Below are 14,201 nucleotides of genomic sequence, written 5' to 3' on the forward strand. Positions count from 1 at the left end.
ATGTATTTCTGTATATATATATACATAGACATTAAAATCTCAATTTCTAAGTGGAAAGAGTCTTTTCAAATCGAAAAATATTTAAGTTATCTCATAGAGCACCTATCTCTATGTATCTTATCTAATTATCCTATTATAAATTGACTTGTGGCAAATTCTTCTTATTTATTATTCTTCTATGTTTGAAATATTTTTAACTATTTTTTGTTGTGAGTGATAGAAGGAAGTATCAAGATGGGTATATCTCAAATATTATCTTTTCAAATATCATATTATTCTAGCACCTCTACAATTTTTCATATGCAAGTAAAATTCTAAAAAAATAATTATTAACCATAATTTAATTTTAAAAAAACAAAAAAAAAAACCATGGATTAAGTATAAAAATAAAATAAATCACAACTAAATTGAGGAGAAACTTCTAACGTCTAGATATCTGAACCCATTTGTTGTTTTCTGGTTTAAATACCATACTTGTCCCTATGCTTGGTTTGATTTTTAATCTAGATCTTAAATACAACTTAAATTTAGCTAATAAATCTTAAATTTTAGAATGATTGTAACATGACTACAATTTAAATCCAATGTTTTTAAAATATTGTGTAATACGACTACAATTTAAAATAAATCTACAGTTTATAAAAAGATTAAAATAACTAATTTTAAATAAAACATCAAATTTCAACTCAAAACAAGCATGTGAGACAAAAGTTATCATGACCACCACTTACTACATTAAAACTTATTTCAAAACCTCTAATTAGCAAAAATAAATACTATTTCAAAACCCCCATATACTACCATATTTATTATTTATTACAACTTTTACTATTTTATATTCATCATTTTTTTATCATTCGCTATAATGTTTACTATTTTTTTCTCAAACTAAAATAGATCACACCTCAAACACATACTATTATAACCTAAACTAAAATAATCTACATCCTACACAAACACTATCATAATCTATTATAACCTAAAATAAACAAACAAGAGTTATTATTTAAAATTACCTATTCAGACCAACTAAGCACTAAGCATCCACTAAAATTGAAAAGCAAGTTAATACTGCAGGTAGACTACCATGCTCTTTCAAAATTTCTCTCAACCATCATAAAATATGAAGTAATGTCAAGAAATAACTGGTCAATTAGGAACCAAAAATACCAAAACATTCTAGATGTCATCTGCAAGCAGCCGCAAAAAGTACATTCTTTTAAAAGCAAAACAAGATGGGAAATATAAAGATAACAGAACGCTGACATAAATAATACGAAGAAACTAAGCAGCAATGGATGGCTTTGAGGCAGCGGAGAGCCTAGACCTCTTCTTGGCCAAACTCTCACTGCGACGTTCTCTTTGCTCCTTCAACCTAGAGGCCAGAAGCTTCTGATACTCAGCAGCCTCAGACTTGGCCTTCGCAATTCGCTTCTTCTTCTCGGCAATTCTCCCTCGCTTCCTCTGCAAGGTCAGTGGGGTAACCAACCTCTGAATCTTGGGAGCTTTGCTGACCTTTTTGCCTGCAGCTCAATCACATCAGAAACTTAATTCCATAACAAATGAAACAGAACGAAAACATTTGTATAAATAGAATTGTACTTGTCCACAAAATGAGACACTGATAAACCACAATGTAATACAATGTCAAACAAACACGTTCATCCAGATATTTAATTTTGTGACTAAGCATAGGTTTTAAGCAGAATATTATATCCATCAAATCATCCAACTTTATTAAAGAAAAGCATGTAAACCATACCAGATTTTGTGATGAATGATCTACGGTATGTGTTAACATACTTTCGAACATCATCCTCCTTCGAGAGATTGAAAAGTTTGCGGATCTTGGATGCCCTCTTGGGACCCCTCATCCTAGGTTTCTCAGTGTCTGTCAAGCCAGGAAGATCATTGTCTCCCTTCTTCACAATCACCAGATTCAGAACAGAAAGGTCTTGGCTGACAATGCATCCACGCACAGACTTCCTCCTGCGTTCTCCATTGCGTCTTCCATAACCTCGGAAACAAGGGGTACCTGGCAAGAAAAGTAAAATACATAATTGTATTTTTTAATATAAACAACAAATCTGGTTAAATGGGTTGACTAATTACTAGCATAAACAGTTCCACAAACCTCTGTGCAACAAGAGACGGACACGGCCTGGGGTCAAAACTCCCTGTTTCATTGGGAATCCTTGCTTGTCACAACCTCCCATAATCTTGAAAACATAGCCCTTGAATTCCTGCATGTAGGAAAATCCTCAGTAAAACTCAGTCACAGAAACTAGGAACTAAGATTTTATTTATTGACAGAAGAGCACTCATACCTCCCCGAGAGAATCTCCGCTGACCTCCTGAGAGATCCTCTTGTCGAAAAAGGCACGGCTAAACAAAGACGAGGCTTAATTTTAGTTGATTACAAAATTAAATCTAAAATAAATATGATGAAAAATACATGTGTAAACAAAAGGGGAAGGGCTAAAATCTTTCTTTTATCTCATTATTCGTAAAATATTGTCGCTTCGAGAACTGTTTTGCCAAAAACAATAAGGGGATAACCAAAACCATGAATGCAAAAACTCAAACCGACGTCATCACTGCCGCTAGATTTCTAAACATGTAAATAGATAAGCCTATTAGAAATCTTTCGTAGCAAGGCTGAACATAAACACAGCAATTAAAACGGAAAACACGTCGAATTAACGATTTCAACACTACTCTACCATTCAATAGGGAACCCTTCAACTTATTATACATTTCAAAAACCCTAGTTTAAGAAAGCTTTAGTGTTGGAATCAAAGATCTAAGCATATGAAAAAATAAAATAAAATCCTCGGGTTCTACTAGAAAATACAACTCTTGCACACTACCAATCCAATATATTAATGAAAAAAAGCTCACGATACGAACAACGGACTAGAGATGGAAAAAATAGTTCATCGACATAGAATGCACATTCGGGATGAAAACAATAGATTGAAGAAAAGGGGGGATTTGAAAGCTAACAGTTTCTGGTCATCATCGATTTCCAGCTTCTTCTGGCATCCAGTAGTCGGATTCGCGATATTAAACTGTAAAAACAAGACTTAAAAGTTAATATTGCAGAGAAAATAAGGAGAACAGTGAGGAAAAGGAGACATCTAAAGGACAAACCTTCATCTTCGAACGATGAGATTGAAGTAGGCGGCCGCAGAGAAAGAGACGAGGAAAGAAGAGAGCGAACGACGCCTTAAGCTTTAGGGTTTTAAAACCTGTGCCTATGGGAATTTATATATGTGCTCTAATATTTTAATATTGGATCCGAAACAGTGGGCCTATTCTAATTCAAGTCTGGACTGCCCCACACTACAGCCCAAATCATCTACTAAGCCCAGCCCACCAAAGCCATTTCAGAGATATTTCGTTGGTTAAAATAATATTTTGATCTCGAACTTTAAATTTTGTTCTGCTTTCTTCTTTATAGTTTTAAAATCTTGAAATTACTCGGTGATTTTATTTCTGGCTGGAAGGAACATTATTATTATTTAACCAATTATGATTTAAAAAATCACTTTAAATGACTAAGGTTAAGATTTATTGAAAGTTTAATGACTACATTTAATATTTATTGAAAGTACATGAATTAAAATTAAACAATTAAAAAAATATATATCATAATGAAACAAAATTCCAAATACATGAACCAAAATTGAATTTTAAATAAAACCATAAATTTCTATAAGTCAATCAATTTTGACAATGTTATTGTCACATCTCATTCTTCTGTACCTTCATTAAGTGGATTTATTTTTAAAAATGTAATTTTATTTAGATGGTTTTAATTTTTGAGTTATTTTAAATAGAATCAACTAAAATATCTATAGACTATTATTTTAATTTTAAATTGATATCAATATTAATTTTAATTTTTAATTTATACCATCACTAAAATTTGGAAGTACGACTAATCAAATTGGGAGAAGACTTAAATAAATTTAAGTAGGTTGTTGGATGTGTTTAGTGTAACTTCTCTAATTTAAAACAAACAGAAAATTGAATTGGATAGTAAAATATATTTGTATATTTGTAATCGTTGCTCAGCTTTTTTAACTTTACGTTTATGGTAAAATTCACATACAATTCTTATCTCAACCGTGGGGAAAAAAAACAAGAAAACAAACCAACGGAAAAAACGGAAGAAAAAAAAAACAATATATAAAGCACTCCACTTCCCCAATTTGTAATAAAGGAAAATTGTATTTGGTAGTTCAATTTTGTTGGCATTTTTCATATTTGCCAATATGGCAAACATGTTATTAAATTTTGTTTCATTACTTTCAATAACTTTTTTCCTTTTGTTCTATAGGAAGAAAAAAAACTTCTACTATCGAATTCTTTCCTATTTTTTCTCCACCGTTTCTATTTTTTCATAAGCAAGTTTTAGTTTTTCCATCTTTTTTCTTCTTTAATTTTCCAACATTTCGGTTGTTTTAGTATATCAAAATTATAGAAAATATTAACGATGGATCACACATCAATCAACAAACATATTAAATTTTCAACGAATACAATTATAATTAGTATATCGGATATAAATTAGCAAACATATTAATCCCTCCATTGACATACTATTAAACATCAATGAGCAAAAATATTAAACATTTAAAGTGTATTCATCGATATGTCAAACATAAAACATAAGTATATCATTCATTAGTTAGTAGATGCTTGAAGTAAAACATGAGTGTATCAATAATATATATAATATCAATAAGTAATTCTAATGTATCAATAATATATCTAACAACAATCAATATTTAATTAGTAACTTATTTTCAAGCAAAGCATGTGTGTGCTATTTTATAGGCATGATATTTCAAGTATATTAGATATAAGACCTGAATACATCATATATCAATCAGTAAATACTTGAAGTGAGAAATGAGTATATCAAACATCGATTAACATTCCAACGGTATAAATGATATATCTAACATCAACCACACATTTTTAAAAGTGTAGGGCATTTTGGACCTTTGATTATTTCAATTAAGATGGACTTATTGATTTATTTTTTCATTATTGAAAACTTATAATTGTTTGACTACAGGCTTAATTTTTATATTGTGTTTAGTCATTATGGGTGTCATTTATTTCAAATATAGTATTGGTATATCAATGATTCAACATCATGTCATCAATACACACCTGGGGCAATAAGGGGAGATTTTTATCTTCTCTTTTTGTCCTTATATTTCTAAAAATTCCTATTTTACCCTCATTGATATTTTTTTTATTTGACGTAAAATATCACGTCTTTTGAATTCTCTTGGCATCAGACACATTCTTTCATAAAATTACATCACTTCGTACCTACACATTCCTTCACATTATAACTACAAAATTTTCAAATAATAAATTCAAACTTTTCTACTTTTATGTGGCCTCATCTCTTCAATTTCAGAATGTCATCGAACGAACTTTAGAATCAAGTTTTCTCTTTTCATTTCATGAGGGCCTAGATCCTCCTTTATATCTCGATTGCATTGGTTGTTATGGTAGATTTGCTTTGACATTTACTTGGCTATTGAGCTATGATATCAATGTTCATAAATATAAATGATTAGGATAGATATATTTTACTAAATATATAGATTGTGAATCTCTAAAATATATGTATTTGGTTGGGTAGATTTTCAAATCTTTTTTAAGTTTTTTCTTATTTCTTTCCCCAATATTTTTTTTCTTCTCTTCGTTATTTGGTTCTTGGTACAGTCGCATTTGACACATTCGTCCACATCGATCTCCTCTCTTTCACTGTCATGTCGCATTTGATATGGTCCGTACAAAATGAAATAATGTGGAGGGGAACGAGATGCAATTTCACATTTTAGGTAAGTGTTATGTATAAATTTATTAATTTGTTTTCATTTATTTTTTCATTATTTTTTATGTGATATTTTTCAACTATTACTATTTTTTCCATCCCTCCATTCTAAAACTTTTGGGAAAACTACATCTTTTTAAAAATACATATTCCAAGTAAATTAAACATATTTTCTGCAACATTCATCCTCATGGCTCAAATTTTCTGCTCACATTTATACTAAAAAGAATCTCTTATGCAAGCAAAAGTAATGGCCAATTTTTACCTTTTTTTTAAAAAAATCTTTTTCTATGAATTTTAAGAAGACAGGCCTAGATAAATTACAATAAATTTTTTTATCCAATTTACTAAATGAGTCTTATCCAAGTTGGTCAATTATTTAATATATGAAGTATAAATTAGATTGAAAAAGAAGAAGTGAAAATAAACAAGAATAAAGTTTTTTGAGAAAAAATGAAAATGAGTTGGGACGAATAACATATGTGAAAGTAAATAATAAGATTCAAGAGGGAGTGTTAACAATAATGATTATTTTGTATTCGTAAATATAACAGTTGCGAATTTGCCTCAAAACAACATGGTAGAAGACATGAAACGTAAAGGATGCTGTAATTTTATTCATTATTGTATGTTTCATTATTTGTGAGAAATTACCGTAAGCTTTTTAATTTTCAAGTTGTCAAATAGATATCTTCTCCTAATTGGAAAATTATTTAGTTTATTTTAATTTTTTTCCCTTTTGGTAGCGCACAAGTGTCTTCCTTTTCAACCATAAGAAAGATTCATAAATTTGTTTCATTTTTAAATTATAATATTAATGTTGAACATGTGGTCTTTGTTAGTTCCTGAAAGGTTATATTATTGTTATTTTATTATTTTAGTTAGATTTTTTATTAGGTTTCTAATTTATTAAAACTTTAAATATCTTATTTATATATTTGAGCCAAAATGTTTATTTCGATTCCATGTGTTTGAAATTAATATTTTTTATTCATCACGTTAGGAGAACTACTCATGACAATAATAGAGAACGACATAATCAAATTCGATAGATTCAAAAGATATAAAATAAATGTATTAGCATATATCATACATATCTCTAACTTTTTATCTTAATTTTTTCTCAAATTTACTCTAATAATAAGAGTTGTGCCATTTTTGTAGGAAGAAAATTAATTCAGTTGATTCACAGAAACATACTAGCAAAACCCACCATCATCAAAATTTATGTTTCAAGTGTTCTATATATATATAAAAAAAAAAAAAAAAAAAAATGTGCAACTCATTTTATATTGTTGTGAATTAATCTAAAATAAGATATACGTATAGTTTTGGCCATCAATTATTTTATTTTAATTCTCATTTTAGATATTTGTTATTTAAATTTAATAAAATCTAAGTTCATTTGCTCTTGGCATTTCATAAACAAAATTGATGTTCTAAAAATTTTTAACCACGTGCATCACACGTGTTTTATAGTTAGTTAAAATAAATGTTGAAATATATTATTAGTATGTATTAGTAATATATCATTAAGAAGATTACCTAATTAGTTATTATCGTAATTGTAAATGCATCAACTATTAATATATTAAAAGTCTAAGTACATCAACAGCCCTCGAGTGTTAATCAAGAAGCATGTTAAAATTTTTATTACATAATCACACCATTAGGCATCAAATCAACGAATATATTAAACTTTAAAGTGTATTAACCAACCATCAGACATCAATTAACGAGGATGCATGTTAAAATTCATTAGAATTGAATACCCGCATGTTGAATGTCTGCATGTGTGGGATTGTGCCTTTTATTATTTGCTACATAAACTAGTGACACACTTCCAATTTTCAATTTTTTTTCTTCTAAATCTACAATCAATATTAATTAATATAAAAAATAGTTTCACTTGAATGTCTATTTTAGATAAACATTTGCGAGATATATATATATATATATTAAAAAAAATTTAAAATGATTACCCAAAAATCTTCAAAATAGCATAAAAAAACATATTTATAATGGATGGAATTCACTCCGGAATATAATAAGATATAAATGTGGTGTTTGAACTTTGAAGCACTTTTTAAGAAAATGATCAAATATATATATATATTTTTTTTATTGAAAACATATTTTTTTAAAAAAAGAGTTTAAACAATAAGGTATCTAAATTTATTTCTCATTTTGGAATCACTTACAAATCCAAAAAGTCAAGTTTTATAGTTCGAATATATGTAACCAATTTTTTAACACTCGAAATTTGAAAGCTAAAGAGAAAATAACAAAATTTAGAGTTTGAAAATTTACATAGTATTTAACAAATATAATTGATATTTAAGAGGGTGAACATTAAGTTAAATTACCATTGAAATTCAAACTAGTTACACTTTTTTCTTTTTTCTTTTTAATTTCTTTTATGCGAATGAGTTACAGTAAGTTTCAAGTTTTAATTTTATCACTACTTTGACAACAATAAATTCTTGAAAAATAAAAACAATAATAATAAAGAAAATCAAAACCATCGTGCCGGATGCTGTTTTTTACAAATAAAATACATTAATTTGTACGCTAAGTTCATGCTTTATATATATATATATATTAATCCCCTAATCTGTTATAGACTTATACCAAACCTCACTTTATCTTTTCCTAATTTAAACCATTTTCTTTTGACGGATCCTTTGACTTTGCTGAGGCTATTGCCTTGTATGAAGGCGATGAGGAGAATTGATAAATCACTTTTGTATATATTTTGAAAAAAGATAACTAGTATATTATAATATAATAGTTGTCTAGTTGTTAATTTATATTAATTATGGTTTAATTAGTATTTTAGAATTAACTAATTCATTGTCTTATTTCTTATAACACTATAAACAACCACTTTAGAGTCGTAATAAGAAGCTTTTCAACTTTCATTTGAATATAGAACTTCTCTTCTTGAGAGAGTTTTGTTGATCTTATAAATTGACTTCCTTTATTTAATCATAGATTTTGCTTAATACTTTCAATCTGTTGCATAAAATGGTTTTTCCAATATTCTTAAAGACGGTTTATCTTTACTCTTTGGGTTGAAATTGATTTTCTTATTATTTGGAATCTTCTGGTTGGAAAAATATCATATGCAAATGCAGTTCAGGTCTATTTAAGCTTTCTTTTGATCAACCACAAAAGTAACCCTGTCATCGCTCATTACTTAGCTTACCACACTAGATTTTTTTTTTTTTTTTTTTGACAATTTGGCTCGAATGCCATCCTTCATGGGCAGATTCTGTTTTGATTAATCATTTGTTGATTTCTTAAGTTCTTTTATTGTTTGTCTCTTATTGTACTAAAACAAATTAATATATATTATTTGTAAATTTTGAATACAACCGCTAGGTTTTTTTAAAAAATATATATAAGCAGGAGACTGAATCATCAAACACTTTTAATTAAGATGGAAATTAATTCCTTATCTAATAAGTTATGTTCAAATTGACGATTATAATCATCTCAAGTTATAATATAAATAATTATTTGCATAATTAAATACTATTAAAGTTAATAATACAAGTTTTATGTCCGTCGAGCATGTCTACGTTAGACATATATTTTTCTATTGTTACATGAAAAGAGATAAACTTTGAGCAAACCGGCCACTTACTTTAGTTGTAATTTAATCTAAAAATACTGATGATATGTATAGGTTTCATCACCTTTTGTAACTATTGAAGAGCCAAGATAAGGTGCTCCAACTACGTATAGATCTTCTGGCTGCTTTATCTCTTCTAGCATAGCGCAATCTGATGACCAAGTTTAATAAATTTTATTAATTACCTATGAATAATTAAACTATCTCATTACTTTGTGATAACATCTGCAAATAAGAGAATGAAACTCATTTTTATGAATGACGTTTAATTTTACTACAATTTTTCATCTCATAGGTTTTACTCCAAACACCGATAAAGAAGAAGAGTGCTACTAAAAACAAGTTAAAAGAAAATTTCAATTTGGTGTTTTTTTTTAAAAAAAAATAATTTTTTTATTCGGGTTAGTTTTAAAGTTAATTTGCGAATGTTATCTACAATATGGGATATAATATTAATTATAGGTTAGTGGTTTTTAAAGGTTCAAATTCGACCCCTATGCTAAAGGAAATATAGTTCAATTGGTCTTCGAGTGTGTTGGTAATCATGAGATTTATGGTTCAAATCTCTCTATTCTTAATTATTGTACTAAAAAAAAACAGTACCTATAATTAAAGCAAACTTTATCGAGTTATCATTTTCGTTTTCATATTAAATACATCAATGTAGTTTTTTATTTACATCGCAATAAAGTTGGTATTTTCTATTCGGTAGAATATGTTAGTTGATCATATTAAAATATAAGGTGTGTTTGAAATATATTTACACCACTACAGAATTTGGATTACTTGATGTTTTTCCAATGTCAAGTAAAGGGTATTCTGTCAATTTCCCTTTTTTTAACCTTTTTACTTGACACGAAAAAAATGTCAAATAAGAGTTTCTTATACTTGACACGTGAAACGTGTCAAGTAAGACTTTATATTACTTGACACGATTTTAGTGTCAAGTAAAGGTTTGCGTGAAAATATCTGAAATATTCCGTCAATTTCCGCTTTTTCAACCTTTTTACTTGATGTTTTTTTGTCCAAAATCATATTACTTGACGTTTTTTCTACATAAACGTCAAGTAATTAAAAACTACAAGTGTCAAGTAATGTAGATTTTGTAGTAGTGTTAATTTAAAAAATAAGTCCTTTAAAAAAAAATTGTAGTGTTTGATAACAATTTAAAATAGGTTTTCAAGTGTATTTTAAATCGTTTTTATCAAAAGTAGTTCTAAATATGTAAAAAAATTAGTTTAAATATCTTTTGTGATGTTTAATCAAACTATAATCACCGAATTGAAATTTTTAAAAACTAGTTTAAATATTTTAGTGAAGTTTAACCAAACTATAAACACTGAATTGAAAATTTTAAAGCCATTATAATCAAATTGTAACCATAAGACAGAATCATAAAAACTATAACGAAACTTTTAAAGTACATGGACGATTTACTACTTAATACAAGTATTATTATTTTTAAATGAAGCTTATTTTAAAGTGCACTAAGGGTAAATTCAATTCTTCTCCTTTTCATATTAATAATAAAATTAAATTATGAATTGAATCATTTTCAATTTTATATTCAATAGATCGTTGAAATTTAAAATATTTAATTATATTGTTACGTTTTTTAAACTCATAAATCATTAGAGACAAAACTATTGAAATCCCACCTTTTAATTTTGTGCACGTCTCTCAAAACCTTTCTACCCTATTCAACATTATTTTTATATTCACAAACCCACTGAACCAAACAAAAAAGTAAGAGTCTGGTACCATCATACATAAAATTCAATTTTATATCTAATAGATTAGTTAATTTTTTTATATAAAAAAAAGTTAGTTAATCAAAAACATATTAAAGTCAAATTTAATCTTTTTACTTCCAAAAAAAAGTTAGTTAGTTAAAAATATATTAGAGTCAAATTTAATCATTTTACTTCCAATTAGACACTTATCCAGAAATTCATTAAACACTTTTTAGAGTTCAGATTTGAAATAAACACAGAAGTTGAAAGTTGATTGTCACGTAAATTTAGGATGTGTTTGGATTAACTTTTTCAAGTATTAATTATTGGAAAAAAAATTGATGTATTTAACAATCGTTGAAAGATGATTTAATTTTGTAAATGATTAAATATAAGAAGGAAAAAAGAAATCACCAGGAAGAGTGGGAAGTGGGAAGTCAGAGAAATAAGTGGAAGGTCTTCCAAGGTGTTGAGAATAAGGGGGAGATAACACATCCAAAATGGCACATCCTGACTTTGCTCTAAATGAATGAATGTTTCCTCCACTTGCTGGAAACAAAGCTCTTGCTTCACTTGGTGCACTCCAAACCTTATCAACCACCTTCTTCCCCAACCCAACTGCCCTCCTCCCATTCATTTTTCAAACACAAACAAACATTTGCTTCAATTATAAATAAAGTGTACTTTCAAATTTTTTAAATTCACACATCTACTAGATATGAAATTTAAAATTTAGGGATATTAAATTCCAAATTTATATTTAGTAAGTCGATTTTTAAGATTTTGGATTTGTCATAGACTTGTTAGGTACAAAATTAAAAGTTCATCAACATATTAAACACATAATCGAAACTTTATACCTTATTTATTAATGGTTTTATTTTTTGTTTTTGAAATTTATGCTTGTTTTCTCTTAAATTTCATATTATAGTTTAGCCAGTTGAATTCTTAATCAAATTTTGTAAACAAGAGCAATAACTATTTTTAAGGCCTCGTTTCGTATGTAGCATTTTATTTTTCATTTTTTTTTTGAAATTAAGTCTATTTCCTATCTATTTTTTACAATGATATACATTTTTTTTAAATTTTCCAAGTGTTGAAGTTTTAGCTAAATTCTAAAATTTAAAAATATTTTTTTTAGTTTTCAAATTTTGGCTTGATTTTTTTTTAAACATTGATAAAACTATAGGTAACACATCAAGAAATTTGAATGTGGTCGAAGTATTTATAGACTTAATTTTCAAAAACTAAAACAAAATGGTTATTTAACAAATCTTTGTTTCCAAATTTTAGTTTCACTTTTTAAAACATAGGTGAATGTGGATAACAAAACAAAATAACCAATAGACGGAAGTATTATAAGTATAATTTTAAAAAACCAAAAACTAAACGAAAACTTAGATGGAATCGACACAATCTTCAAAGTTCAAAGATGACTTTTAACTCAATCAATATCAATTGAAAAGGAAATGAAATTAAACACTCAAACACTTGAGCACAACCTATCCTTTCTAATATTAAAATCGTATTAGAGTAGATTTGGTCATATCGATACTTTAGCATCAAATTAATCATAAAGTACTCACAGGTTCGGTCAGTAGAAGAGCTGATCTGCATTTTAATCCAATCATAAGCTTTTACATGAACAGAGCCATAAAGAAGCTTGCTCATCACTGTCATCCCTGGATGGTCGTGTAATGGCAGCTCCCCCCCTTCAGGCAAACAAAATATTCCAATCTGCAAATTTTTTTCATAATTTCAACTCAAATAATTCCTTCTTTAATTCAACTAATTTCCCTTTTTTCTCCATTTAAAAATTTGAGCTACTCACAGAGAAGAAGTCGCATTCATGAATGTGGATGTAAGTTATTTCTGAAACTCCTTTGGCATAAATCAATCCTCTTGGGCTTATAATTGAACATTCTGCCTCCTCCAACTCCTCAATTCCAACATCTATAGCTTTTATTTCGTCTGCACCAACATAATAGTTAATATCATTAATTAATAATGGGTTTTACTTTTAATTAAGAAGGAAAAAATAGAAATATATATATGAATGTTCTATACCGAGATGGTTTTTGAGGCAGTTCAATTGTTGAAAAGTGGGAAGTTGTTTGTGACAAAAAATTTCATTGCAGATATTATACAGCAATTGCACTTTATTTGTTGACATTTTGGGATGGGCATATGGCTCTTTATTTGAGGAATAACTTGTGAACTTTGTTTAATATTTGAGGTTAAATAGAGAAAAGAGAGAAATGAAAACTAGAAAAACAATGTCAACTAAACCTGGGGCTGGATTAGACCAACATTACGGTGGGCTAATTGGAATATTGGAGGTAAACAAAACTTGTAAATCTAATGGACACACTAGACTAATGCAACTAATGAGGAAGTAAAGTAAATAATCTAATATTGTCTACTGTTTTTTTGCATTGGTATTCAATTTCAAAAAAGAGAAAATCACCTCTGACACTATCGGTTGGGTTAGGTTGAGTAGAGATTTTTTTTTCTTTTACTTAATCCAATTGTTCGGGTAGTAAATTTTTTTAACTCAAATAACTCTTATTAAATATTTAACTGAGTTGAAGCTAACCATAAAATATTTGGGTTTAGTTTATTTGAGTTATTTGTGTTATTGATTCAGATTTTCATTTTAAGAAAAGTCAAATGCCCATTTATTTATTTTTCATTATTGAATTAAGATTTTTCGACTCAATTTCAATATATATTATGAAGATATGGATTTCATATTTAATATTTATTTTCTAAAAGTATTAATTGGAGAATAAATTATTGAAAAAATTATGATAAATGAAATAAAGTTAAAATGAATATATATTTGTATAATTATATCGTGAGCAAAATAATAATAATAAGAAGAAGAAGAAGAAATTCGGGTTGGTTTGATTCAACTCAAATAAATTTTTAGTAAACTAAAGAATCAACCAAATTGACATATGAT

At 27.7% G+C, this 14,201-nt stretch overlaps 2 protein-coding genes across 2 annotated transcripts; both read right to left on the reverse strand.

Annotated features, from left to right (window-relative positions):
* Positions 1 to 1,122: 1,122 nt before the first annotated feature.
* On the reverse strand, positions 1,123 to 3,282 carry LOC120076864 (40S ribosomal protein S6). Its single transcript, XM_039030812.1, has 6 exons — positions 3,154 to 3,282; positions 3,007 to 3,071; positions 2,328 to 2,385; positions 2,135 to 2,243; positions 1,763 to 2,035; positions 1,123 to 1,523 (listed from the first exon to the last, which is right to left on the reverse strand). The coding sequence occupies exons 1-6, from the start codon at positions 3,157 to 3,159 to the stop codon at positions 1,285 to 1,287; spliced, it is 750 nt and encodes a 249-aa protein (XP_038886740.1). The 5' UTR covers positions 3,160 to 3,282; the 3' UTR covers positions 1,123 to 1,284.
* Positions 3,283 to 9,440: 6,158 nt separating this feature from the next.
* LOC120076893 (plant cysteine oxidase 4-like) lies at positions 9,441 to 13,428 on the reverse strand. The gene is made up of 5 exons (XM_039030844.1): positions 13,304 to 13,428; positions 13,068 to 13,207; positions 12,823 to 12,973; positions 11,651 to 11,854; positions 9,441 to 9,654 (listed from the first exon to the last, which is right to left on the reverse strand). Exons 1-5 carry the CDS (start codon positions 13,407 to 13,409, stop codon positions 9,533 to 9,535), a joined length of 723 nt encoding a protein of 240 aa, XP_038886772.1. The 5' UTR covers positions 13,410 to 13,428; the 3' UTR covers positions 9,441 to 9,532.
* Between the last annotated feature and the right edge of the window lie 773 nt (positions 13,429 to 14,201).

The sequence above is a fragment of the Benincasa hispida genome, chromosome 4 (assembly GCF_009727055.1).
Source record: "Benincasa hispida cultivar B227 chromosome 4, ASM972705v1, whole genome shotgun sequence".
Lineage (NCBI taxonomy): Eukaryota > Viridiplantae > Streptophyta > Magnoliopsida > Cucurbitales > Cucurbitaceae > Benincasa > Benincasa hispida.

Excerpts from the sequence above, each read along its gene's own strand:
- LOC120076864 (XM_039030812.1), bottom strand. Across the intron at positions 2,244-2,327 it reads GCGGAGATTCTCTCGGGGAG|GAATTCAAGGGCTATGTTTT; the intron begins GTATGAGTGCTC and ends TCCTACATGCAG. Across the intron at positions 2,036-2,134 it reads CCGTCTCTTGTTGCACAGAG|GTACCCCTTGTTTCCGAGGT; the intron begins GTTTGTGGAACT and ends TTTTCTTGCCAG.
- LOC120076893 (XM_039030844.1), bottom strand. The coding sequence starts at position 13,409 with ATGTCAACAAATAAAGTGCAATTGCTGTATAATATCTGCAATGAAATT. Across the intron at positions 12,974-13,067 it reads ATGAATGCGACTTCTTCTCT|ATTGGAATATTTTGTTTGCC; the intron begins GTGAGTAGCTCA and ends AAAAATTTGCAG. Across the intron at positions 11,855-12,822 it reads CTCTTCTACTGACCGAACCT|TTGGGTTGGGGAAGAAGGTG; the intron begins GTGAGTACTTTA and ends GGAGGAGGGCAG.